Source organism: Rhagoletis pomonella, unplaced genomic scaffold, assembly GCF_013731165.1.
Source record: "Rhagoletis pomonella isolate Grant_MI unplaced genomic scaffold, Rhpom_1.0 Rhpom_scaffold_00004, whole genome shotgun sequence".
Classification (NCBI taxonomy): domain Eukaryota; kingdom Metazoa; phylum Arthropoda; class Insecta; order Diptera; family Tephritidae; genus Rhagoletis; species Rhagoletis pomonella.
The window spans coordinates 30,895,396-30,908,437 of NW_023458558.1; the positions used below are offsets into that span (position 1 = coordinate 30,895,396).

General features: G+C 34.7%; 1 protein-coding gene across 1 annotated transcript in view; it reads left to right on the forward strand.

Annotated features, from left to right (window-relative positions):
- The window catches only part of LOC118738194 (Down syndrome cell adhesion molecule-like protein Dscam2), a 144,683-nt gene that overhangs the window by 33,170 nt on the left and 98,471 nt on the right, over positions 1-13,042 (forward strand). Inside the window, exon 4 of the mRNA XM_036469117.1 lies at positions 11,739-11,881. Within this exon, the coding sequence (XP_036325010.1) occupies positions 11,739-11,881 (143 nt within the window). The remainder of the gene's footprint in view (positions 1-11,738; positions 11,882-13,042) is intronic.

The window sequence follows — 13,042 nt, forward strand, 5'->3', positions numbered from 1 at the left end:
AATTAGGAAGATTATTTTTTTCTTACTTAGAAATCGTAGTGCTGCATCAAAAAGGAAATTAATTTTGAACAAATATTTAAGAAAAAGTAAGAGCGCCTGGGCCACACTGGAAAAGTGAAACTTACGTTACATACATATCTAGTTTGTCTCCATACATTTGCTTAAGGTTAATATTTTATCTTTTTTCTATCTAGATCCCTACGCATTCGTTCTAATTACATTTTTCTTCTGTTTTCCTTTATATTTATTTTTATAATTATACTATATTGTTCCTATAAAAGTAAAGTGTTTAAATTTACCTTGGTCTTCATCTTTGTTTTTATATTTTGTATCTTTGTTTTAATATTTTCGTCATCGACATATTCGTCTAGATGATGTGAGGTACGATTACGTGATAAGATGCTATGTGGTGCGATATCATGTGAAGTGATGTGATAGCATGTCATGTCATGCCAAATAAATTCATATAATTTGATGTTCTGTCATATGATGTCACATCATGTGCATCGTTAACAAGACCGACAAAACAAGACCGACAAAATTATCGATAGCAAATTTTATAAAAAATATCGATAGCAAAATGACAACAATATCGGTATCTTTTATATCTTAGCTTTTATCCTTTTCTTCATCTACTTAACATGCTATGTCTTGTGATGTCAGATAATGCGATGCAATGTGATGTGATTTCATGTGATGTAAAGTGAAGTGATGTAATGGGATGTCATGTCAAGCCCAATGATGTCATACCATGTGATGTTCTGTCATATGATGTCACATCATTTGTATCGATAAGGAGGTCGATAGTACCCGATATCTTTACAGCGATACTTAAAATGAGTACTATATCGATACTTTCGGCTCATATTTCAAATTCGGAAAAACGGTGCCGCTCTAATGACCTTGACACTCATATTTTAATATTTCGTACATCTTAGGAATAAGTTAACAAAATACGACATTTCATACAGGTAGAAATCCTTTTCAAACGTATTTTCAAACTAAAGTCTTCTTATATCATTTTCTTCTAACGTTGTAATAAATATTTCAATTAAATTGTGAATTAAGTTGAATTTGATTTTTCAAATGCGTTGCAACCCTCCTAAATAAGGGTCAGAAATAAAGCCTTTTAAAACCCATTTCGATTGATATCCATTTCTAAACAGGTGGCAACCCTCTTCAAATATGAATGTTTAAACTAAGGATCTTTTAACACTCTTTGGTTAAACACCCATATCTTAATATTTCATATAATTTGTATATAAGTTAATTAAATTCAACTTTTCAAAAAGGTGGTGACCCTCTTCAAAATATTTTCAAGCTAAAACTTTCTTAAATAACCTTCGTCTGGCACAGTGATACATATTCTAATAAACTGATGAATTAAATTTTTTTAACAAGTGGCAACCCTCTAAATATAGTTGAGAAATAAAGCCTTCTCAAGCCCATTTCTTCAAAATATTTACAAATTATTACTACTTAATTCTCTTAATTCAAATTAAATTTAACTTTTTAAACAGGTGGCACCCTTCCTAAAGTAAAGTAAAGAAACAAAGCTTTTTACAACCATTTCGATTGATACCCATTTTGTAATAACTTGTTTAAGTTTTTAAACAATTTGAACACAATTTTTTTAAATGTGACAACTGTTTTCGAAAAAGTAAAACCTTATTGCACATCTGCAGTCCGAGCCCCTTAATTTTACAGCTCATTTTGGAAAATCGAACCAACGGTGCAGATGGTATTATTTGGACAAAAAATCCCTTCGCGTATTATATCTGTGGTCATAAGCAATAACCGCCTAAGTCGGCTTAGGAAAGATTTGAGTTATGTATGCTATCGTTTTCTGCAACTACTATTTCTTGTGTATGTGTAACTCCCATCTCGTTACCTAGGCTATTTAAAAAGTTATAGTTAAAAAGTATTTTGGTTTCCCCATAAGGTTAACATTACAATTCAAATCTTTAAGGCACTTTTTCACGAATCCAGGTTTTTCGACTTAGGCGATTATTGCTGCTGACCATAGATATATATAGATAAATTAAGTATTTGAACAATTTTGTCCTTAGATCGTTTATTTAGGCGAAGAAGTACCAAAATTAAAATTTTTTTGTCACTAAAAAAAATCATAATTGTTGTTTTAATAACGTTTCGAAGTTTTCAAATGGAATGTTCATATTACCGGCAATGGACGTACAATATATCAGTGAAAAAATGGCAGCATGCAGAATGTCTGTCGTAGATATTTTGTAATTTTTGAACAGTAATGATTTTTTTTTTTTTTTAATTTTTAAAGTTTAAGATACTTCAGAATGTCAACATGAAACGGTGAAAAGGTTCATCTTGCCAAAATGAACCAATCTAGAAAAAAATTAAATTTTTATTGGCACACTCGAAATTCATTCTGAAATTGTTATATATTTATATGAAAAAAGTAATATAAAATAGCATAAAAAAATACTGTGTAAAAACCTTTTACGCTAATATTTAATTACTTTAAAAATACATAATTTTTAAGTTACGGAGTAAGAGTAAACGCGTTAGCTGGTTGTGTTATAGGGCGTATACGTTACATACATACTTTTTTAGTATACCTTTTTTAAGTTTTAATTTAAACAAAATTTTCGAATGGAATCTTGTTCTTTGTGCAAAACTGAAGACAATTTATGGTCTAATAGTTTATTTCCACCAAACGCTTAACTGCAGTTGAGAGCTCAGATAAGCTTCAAGAATATAAACATGGGGTGATCGGCAAGGTTGGTTTCTTCATTTTACCTTTTTTTCCTTTCGTTACCTTCTACTCAATAAGTGAAATTACCCGGTTCGAATTGTAATCTCCTTTTTTCAATAGGCATAAACTGCAGTTAAGGCTTGGTGGAAATCAACTATAAGATAAGTGTGCCCACCATATTCGACCAAAACGCGTTTTTGTCGAAAAATGTAACAACTCGTGAGATTTGATCATATACTAACGTTCTCGATAAATATAAAACAAATCGAGCCATAAGTAAGAGATTTTCTAAATATCTCCCCCTTTCACATTGCATTGTCATCGGGCTCTGAGTTAAGTTTGATGTTACAAGTCTCTAGGCTCATTAGGAAGTTGGTTAAAAATTTTATGTAACTAATTAATTAATAAAAGCTTTTAAAAAACGACTGGCGCGTTCACGTTCCTAGAATATTTGAATAAGGAGAGATTCCTTTGATCCATGAACTGGTTTCTTTGGGTCCTGCTGCCGCAATAACGACCGTCCCGAGCAGTTTCATCAAGCGGAAATAGATGCAAGATCGCATTTAGGATTTATGATGGCGTCAGACAAAAGGGACACTTCAAACTTCGGCGCTCTTTCTATGTATATTCAAACCCCATCCCTCTTTTAGTCGTCGTAATTACGAGTTTTATAAATAACTAGACGCCACCTAGCGGGTGTATTTTTCGCAGACGTGTTTGGAACTAGCTCTGGGCTTTTCGGCATTATTTTGAGACTATTCGGGACCAGTTTGGAAGTTTGGAAGTTCGGTCACCGGATGTTCACACATCAAACTTCATGAGTACCTTGTACTCACGTCTTTTTTCAAGCTATTTGGCCGGAAATTTGTTAAATATTCAAAATATATATTTTTTTCACTTTCCACTTATTGAATTTTTTTGTTGGTATTTTACTGCAAACAAGTTTTTTTTTTTGGCAATCAGGTACTAGAATCAACAACAAAATACATGTATGCTTCTACCTTCTCAGTTTACCTTGGAAAATTGCTTCTTCTCCTGAAAAAAAAAAATCAGGTTGGCATGGACTCTACTTGGAACAATTATGCAACTTTTTTCTTAGTAAAATCTTTAATAAAGTTGATTCCACGGAAACCAACAAGAAACAAACTTCAATGGGTTAAGCTAAAGGGGTGCATTAGTCTATCTACGCAAATGCAAGCACTGGGCATTTAGGGTGTGTCTGCAACATGCACGCCTGCATCCAACCACAAATCGCAGAGAAAACTTAGTTCCCGAGAAAAAAAAAAACAACGAAAAACATGTCCTACAATTTCAAATACATACCAACATACATTTGCTGAAAGCGCCGTGATTTCAATGCACACATTTGTGCAAGTCAAAGAAGAAGAAGTAAAACATAAAAACAAAAAAGGAAATTGCACACACTTGCATACATATGCAACGACATTAAAAGTCCTTCTAGAACTGCGTGCGTGATTCAGACAAAAGTTTCAAATCTTAAGCGCTGCTGCAAAGGATACAAAACACACACAGATATGACATATTTGACGCAACGTTCCTGGCTGCGCTGCAAGATAAATAAACTTTAAAAGCTAAGGAGTTTTCGTTGCAAGTCAAATTGTTGCCGTGATGTTGTTGGTGTTAGAGATTTACGAGTACGTACGGCTTGAATGTGCTGAGCGTTTATTCTTAGAAATAATAGACATACAGAATAGAAAAAAATGAAGAAAATGCGCACAGAGACGCCTGTTAAAATCAATGTTGAGGTTTTGATATTGCGGTATGACACACAAAAAAAAAAAAACGAAAAAAAATGAGATAAAAAATTCACAGACACACATAAATTTACACTCAACGCGCAGCTATAAAAAAACCCACTGCTTTACGTTTCTTATAGTGAAAAAAAGTAACAAAATATGAAAGGAGGGAAATAGAAAGCATTGCCAGTGAGAAAAGAAAACGCAACATTCATTTGACAGAAAACATGAATAACCGACAATACAGAACAATGAACCACCACTGCCACCGCTGTTGCTGCGAACTAAAAATGCTGAATGGCTGACACGCCAGCAGGGCGGCAGGCAGCGGATGAGGAATTCTTTACAGAGAGGTTCTCTCGTAAAATGTTACTTGCAGCATAATACACTTACACAAATACATTCACACATCAATGAAAGCTGCGCAAGTGCTTGAATGTTTTTGCGGTGGGCGGCGGTGGGGTGCGGTGCGGTGCGGTGCGGTGCATATGTGCAAGACAAAGCTTTTGCGATGATTGTAGATATAATGTGGCGTGAGGTGTGAGCGGGTGAGTGGGAGGAGCGAGGACACGCTGGAAATAGCGTAAAAATGTGGAGTTGAAATGTCGAGTGGTTGATTTGAAGTGTGTGGTGGGGTTAAATGATTTATGCTGTCATGACTATTAAGGACATTAAAACGTCACCGATGGATATGTGTTGGCTGTCTGGTAGCTGCTGATCTCTTTAGCTGCTAAATGGAGTGGGGGGTTGTTAGAGCTTGTTAGCTTGATGAAATTGCTAGCTGATGGAGGAGCGGCTATCCGCATTAGGAGTGATGCAGTGGTAACTGTATTTGAAAGTGTTTTTGACAGCTTTTGACGAAGATACTCCCAGCTCGCATGTGAGTGTGTGCCTTTGCTTCAAAGCGTACTCGTATTTGTGTTTGTACTACACACTGGCAGTTGAAAGTAAAAATATCTCAATCAAAAGTGTTTAAGATTGAATGCAAGTGTGAGATTTCTATTGTACAATTTTTATTTTCTTGGTTTTACTTAGTCAAGGAATTATCACATAATACGACGAGGTTATTTAAGCAAGGGCCTTGATTTTATTTATCTAACGGAACTGCTTTTTACAAATCCAGAAGATATTTATATTGGCTTATGTTCCAGTTTTGTTGTAAACTTTTTATGCCCATTGAGGAAGTGCTTCATTAGTTAGGTGGCGCACGAGTCAAGTTATTCAGAAAATGTTTATTTGTAGTCCGATTTTGATGAGTGCAAAAGTATATACTACATATATTTGCTTAATTGCAAATTAAAAGTGAAAGTATAATCCATATGTATGCTTCGATTAAAACTTTTTTTTGATATGTATATCCCATTGAAAATTATGTCAAAAGAGGGAAAGACACACCAAAATGTCTTAGTGGTTGTAAGCCATGCAGAGCCAGCAAAATGCTCCGAGCATACTATGAAGTGCCACCAAAATAAAACATAAGAAAGTTTTATTACATGGCAGTTGAGAAGTGCATGTGCAAAAATTCATAAATTGCATGAAGGAAATTTATACACATGCGGCAGTACATAGCATGCATTTAGGCACCCGGTGTTAGCAGTCGCGCCTTAACAGACTCTGATTCTGATTGTGATGAATCTCATAGCAGTGGTGATGATTTTAAAATAAGAGCTGTCAGTTAGTTTCAGATTTAGTTAGTGATCGATACGGACTATTCATCGCATTCATGTGCTGTTTTTAAAGATGTTGGCGTTGGTGCAAAGGAGAGTACGTCATTGGTAAATTGACAATTCAAAGATGCAAATGTCTGGGTGCACTGCGAGGTCTTCGTGTGGTTGCATCTAATAAATACTTAAGAAGCCTTCATTTTTATGGACAAAACTGCTGTGCAGGCTCAATCAATCTTTCATGGGGCTTTAAAAAGTAGCGATTAGAAACTGAATGGTCAGAAATCATTCAAGGAGGACTCGCCTACCTTGGGCATACAAGTAACTCTTATCACCCACCAAGGCTTTAGGCTAAACACTTCAGCTTTGATGAACAATTGTTATCTTAAGTTAAGGCACTTTGCAAATTGGTTTATAAACTCTCTAATTTTGTTTAAGTGAATGCGTAAATTTTAACCAGAAACATTTATAAATGCATTTTTAACTATTTCATAAAAGCTGTTAGGAAAGGTTTAAATAATTATCTGGTACTTTTTTGTGAATATTTCCAAATATTTATGCTAAGCTCGCTTTGATAACGAGAATTATAATTGAGCCAACCCACCCACACTCAGTTCCAGTCCACAAATTATTTATATACATCGTGATAGCTTGTAATTTAGTGAATATTTGTATGCATTTTCAAAACATTTTTTTTTATCATATAGTTTTATAAAACTTAGTGGAATTAATATTTCAAAGTAAAAATTATTCACTGAACTCACTTTGAATAGCTTTGAAAGTCATTTTCTAAAAATTATTTTCTTGTACGAGTATGCATGTGTATATGTACCTATATCAACTGTCCAAAACAGCTAAGCTGCAAAATTGCAATCAAAAGCTGATAGATTGTAAAATTTTAAAGAGATAATAAAGCGACTGCAGCGCATTATTTTAAGCTTACAAACTAGTTTGCGCCATCAAAAGCTGGCAATAAATAAAACAATTAAGCCAAAATGTGAGTATGTATGTAGGCACTAAAAATAACATAGAAAATAACCGAAATAATTTGAACGGGAAAACATTTCTTTCCGGAGTTATGGAGATTACTAAACAGTAAAGGAGGTAATTTTTAATAAACTTTTAAGGTCTTCTGCCTTCGAAATTTGATGTTTTAACTGATATTTTCAGCTATGAAATACATATTTATATATATTCATACATATATCAACAGAATTGGGTGTAACAGCACTTACATCTTGAAGAGAATAAAGCCTCACAACCAAACTTGCCACTGTAGAAAGAGTGCAAAGGGCGCTAGAACCACCTTTATTCCATACAAATCGCCAGAACTTTATGTGATTCACCCTTGTTTTCTTAAACGAAAACGAAAACCATAATATATCCCTAGTCCTCGCAAAATCTTACAGAGACGAGGGCTTAGCGAGAGCTGGGAAGTCCGAACCACCACCTTCGTTTTACCGACCGATCAGAATCAGTTCCTCCTTCCAAAAATGAGCAGTCAACCTAAGAGATAAGTCTCTGAACAGCAACTCATTTGCTTATAAACCACGAAAACCTACAGATGCTGCCAGTCATAGTCTTACTTAAAAAATGGTGAAGGCTTTGGAGTCCAAAAGCATAGCCCTTTTGACAGCACGCTTTACACAGAGTAAGTCCAATCTTAACTCAATGGGTGCTGTCGATATATATGTCGATTGGTATAATATACGAAATGGCCGAACATTTTTAAAATCGGATAATAACTACGCCCACATCCCATATAACGGTTATTTAGAGAAATACAAAATCTTCGATAAATCAGTAAATATTTAAGCTAATTTATACAAAATTGATGCTTGTAACAATTCTTTACCAAGAAATACGTTGATGATAAAATTTTGGAAAATGGGCGTGGCACCGCCCACTTATGATGACATATATCACGGTACCCTGGAAACAGTTTCAAGCCTCTAGTTGTTTCCCTTCGTCGATTCCTGTTGCTACTATTTCGGGGGACCTCACTGAACATTTTCCAAAACAAAAAAAAGAGCAAAATCCGTTAGGCGCCTTTTTTCTATAGTAACTTTTACTAATTCAGATATTACAGAGGTCAACAAAAATTGGAAAAAATTTGGTTTCCTAAAATGTTAAAGCTGTTTTTGATAGACTTCTTTGTGCTGATTACGAATCTGTAAAAAAAAAACGTTGTCAAAGTATCAAAAGTTTTCGCAATATTTGAGAAGCCTTAGCAAAAAAAAATAAAAGGGGATAGAACCTTCCACTTGGGCTCAAATTAAAGCTAGAACTCTCGGCTACTATCCCTTTAAAAATACCATTCGTGCGCCTTGCCTTGATGGTCACTTATAGTCATTTATTGAACAATAAACTTCGCCAAAATCAGTTTTTGCTATTAAACAAAATATGAGTTGAAGTGAATTTAGGTAACGTGAATTAGGTGAGATGCGCCGTATTTGGGTGAGGTGGAGTGGGTTGAGGTAAGGTAAATTTAGGTTGGTGTAGGGTAACTTTTCACCCCAAGCTAGCCATATTTAAAAATACAAATTGATACGCCACAATTCATAAATAAGTGTACTAGGGTGTTTTTTTGCTCTATTGTTTTTTTTCACTCCTACCTGAAAATTTGAACCCTTAATATTAACACTAAATACTCGCTCTGTAGCTCTTGTTATTTTCGAGATAGGGGTAAAAGACCGAGAATTTCATGAAAAAAATTGTGCTTAGTGAGCTGTACTACCTCGCTGGTGGGGGTTAGAATTACACCACAACGAGTACTTTTGTACAGCATTTAGCTGCAGACTTTTGAAGAAAAAAAAGCTCAAAGCTTACGTATATTTTATATGGTAAATCTTTGCACACCTTGGGCGAGTACTTAATTAGTCTGTTCCAATAGCAGTCCGGTTTACAGGATTTAGTCAGAACTTACAGGAAGTCGTTCCTATTGACATAAAACCTGTAAGTGGGAACACATTTGAGAGAGTAACTGAGCAACTGTTCCTAGTCAGAAGTTACAGTATTTAGTCCGGAGTTTCTTTTCCTGTAAGTTCATGAAAAGTGTCAAACGATCAGCTGATTTGCATGTGCAAGCAAAAACAAACAGCGGTGAAAGCAAAGTACCTTACATTTGTAAAAAAAATGGAAGTAAACAACGAAATGTTTGAATATGTATCGATTTTAATAATTATTTAGTGATATTTCAGCTAAATCAGTGTTGTACAAATGACATGTAAACAAACCGACTGACGTTTTTACAGGAAATAGTGCTTTTTGCGTTCCTATGCACTTCTGCATCTGTTCTCCTTTTACTCTCATTTGAGAGAGTAAAATTGTAGTTTGACAGTTCCACAGGTTTTAGTCCGAAGTTCAAAGGAACAGACTAAATGTTAATATTAAGGGTTGCAATTTTCAAGGAGTTTTTTTAGGTGTTTTCCACAACATTTCGAGGTAGGAGTGAAAAAAATTAGGCACCCTAATGTATACACATACAAATGTACGTTCAATTGTTTGCACATTTTTAGTTTCGAAATGCATAGCCATTCGCGTAGAGTGATCGTAATTTGTGGAAAGCGCAACGCGTTGGAAAAATTAAAAAAAAAAAATGTGGTTGACGTTTGATGTTTTCCATGTAATTCGTTATTCATTTCACTAATAATTTAATCCAAAAGCTAGCAGCGAAAAAAGAAAAACGCTTGCTACTACAAACGTTCGCAAGTTTAAATGCTTGCATATATGGAAAATCATGCATATAAATTGTGAGTTTAAAAAATTTGCAACGCAATTTAACTAACTGTTTACAGAGAATTCGGTCACTCTTTGAATTCAGTTGATTTCGATGTCGTGCTTTCAATTAAATAAATACTTAATCTAAATCCGATTAAGCGTGAAATGGTTCTTTAATTTGAAATATCACGGCTGTTATTCTATTTAAATATAATGAAAGAAAATATTTGCGAAAATATTTTGTTTTTTTTTGTGGTCTTACATCGGTTACTGGTCGCCGTGCATTTTCTTACAGAAGTTAGCAGATACTTTACTTTTGGGTAAAATTTTCGACAGTTTTTCCCATACTTCTGCTCTAAGCACATTTCTCTGAATTTTTAAAATCATTTTTGAATTACTGACGTCAGAGTGAAAAAATAAAAACGCAATTTTACTATATTTGGCCCATGGTTTCGCGAATATATTGATATTTGTGTTTCAAATTTACTATCGCGCGGTATTAAATGTATAATGTGAAACAAAATTTATAAAAAAATATTAATTATTAAATAAAAAAATAAATATAGCCAATAATGTTCAAGAAAAGGAGTTTCTATTATTGCCATCAGTGCAAATTGTAAATCCCGAAAGAATCCTGGTATTTTGGGACCTTAAAAGGCCGGGAACCCGGGATTAACATTTTTAGCTGCTTCCCATGTATTTTGTTGTGTGTTTGCAACGGCTTTGCGAGATTTCGAGAATACCCCTAATGTTTCGGGCCAAAAATTCGAAATCTCGAAGTACGCTGATCAGAGGTTATCTCCGAAATATAGATCCCAAACTCTGGCTAGCTGTCATTTGATAAGCGTTGAAGGCGTCAAAGAGTAGCTTACCCGAAAGTCTCTTTACCTGGTTTTCATACACTCATTTAAGGCTCTTGCATAAATGCAATGCCAAGGCGATCCATGCAAATATTTTGTGTCACAGCAACTAAAGCAGCCTTGGAGTGTTGCAGGTTTACTTTGATGCGCGCCGTATTACCATATTTATATTTTTTTGTTTGAGCACCAAATACTAAGTTTTTTTACTTCACTATTCTACTTAATGATAATGGCGGCCAAACTATAACTTGAAATGGTTTAGCTTATGATATTTAATATTATTGCCTATATGATAATATTCCCCATTTTTATGCATTACGATTTATGTATTTGTACTGCTTAACTCTGCATATTTAAAAATATATTTAAATGACTATACATACTAATGTATTTACATCCGCTCAAGTGTTTACAACGATAATGAGAATATTTCCTGGCGCTTGTCTTTGCCACTTTTATGTGCATTACCGCATGTTCGTATATGTACGAGTACATTATACCAGAGCAGAGCAAAAAAGTTCGCGGCACATCCCTGAGTCTAAAGTATTTTTGCAAGGCAATTTCGAAAACAGATTTTTTTCGGCAGAACGTAGGCGTTGCGAGGTCGCCTTATTACATTTGTCGCCATATCGTCGGCATGTACTGTTCTTACCGCGAGTATGTAATTTTTGTGTACCAAAATTCATTGACCTTAAGCCCACCATATCTCATTTCATATCTCCCTAACGTACCCCCCTAATGCCAGTAGATTAAAGCTCTCCAAAAATCGTAAAACTTTTCTAAGTAAATATTTCGATTATTCTATTCAAATGTCTTTGCTAAAATACTTTAGACTCCGCGGTATACGGCGAACTTTTTTTTTGTTTGCTTGTAAGGTGGTACGGTCTAATGTACTTACAATTTGTAATATTTACTTACTAAAATGCAAAAAAACTATGCATGAACATTTTACTACATTTTAAATTTGATTTGAGTTTGTTGTTATTTTTGTTGTTTTATCTTGCAGGAAAATTACTGGCAATGGCACATTGTATTTCCCACCGTTTTTGGCGCAATACTATCGCACAGATGTGCATGAGGCGGCGTATCGCTGTCGGGCTGCCAACGAAGCTGGCACTGTGCTGAGCCGGAATGTACAGGTGCAAGCAGGTGAGTGAAAATTCTGACATATGTACATGTGTACATATGGTACATACGCTTACTTATACGCAAAGACATTTACAAATGCACACAGAATCGTATGAAAAGTAGTACATATCCTGCTTATACTTAAATAAGTTTTTGTGAGTCTGTAACGAAATTGTGGCAAATGCAATGGCAGGCACAGACAGCATTTGCAGACAGCGAAGTGGAGCTTGCACAGGGATACAGTTGGGTAAATAAAAATGCAACAAAATACCGGTACTAAATATAACCTTAAAGTCGACTGTAAAGGCAGTGTCCCACGATTGGGCATTTGTCCGAAATTTGGTGCAAATCGTATCCCAATCGCGTAAATGCACAAATTTTTCAATACAAGTTCACTATATTGTACCGATCGTGTGACTACGAAAATAACTGTCGTTTTTTTTATTTTGTACTAATAGTACAATAAAAAAAATGTACAAATCTGTACAAATGCCGAAATCGTGTGGCATTGCCTTAAGCGAAAAAGCAGACTATGTATACGCTCAATATATAAAAATATGTGGTGCAGACTTAGAAATGTTGTGGGATTATATTTTTAAATCCAGACATCCAGACGTTGCCATTTGAATAAAAAAAAAACCGCTCCTAAATCTCGCACATTTTCTAATTTATAATTCTGGATCGCTGGAGCATAAAAATCGTTTAAGATAACCTGGTTTTTCACAATGATAAATTATTTTTTCGCCGTCTCTCTTTGTACTATTTCAGTCAAATGTAAATCTAATAGCACATTTCTCAATAGAACTCTCTTTTATATTTGTAGACGCCTGCTCTGATATCTCCTCTTTCCAAATATTCAAAACCTAAATACATAGGGAGTACTAGATTGATTTTATTCACAGTGCTTACGTCGAAAACTTCATTTTACCACGTACTGTATGGTCTTATAAACACTATGCAGCACTCTATGTAGCCGTGGCACATTGTCCCAGTAGAATTTTTTTTGGATTTCTTCTACTTGTTTTGCCAAGACGAAGTCTTCCCCCTTTTCTTTAAACAGAAGTGTACTGGCTCAGCGAACGATTTTTATGCTCCCTTATCATATCATCTTCTTTAAAAATAATGTGTTTCGAAACCAAGAAACTCCAAATCCGATTGGCCAGAATCAGAGTATTAAGCCTA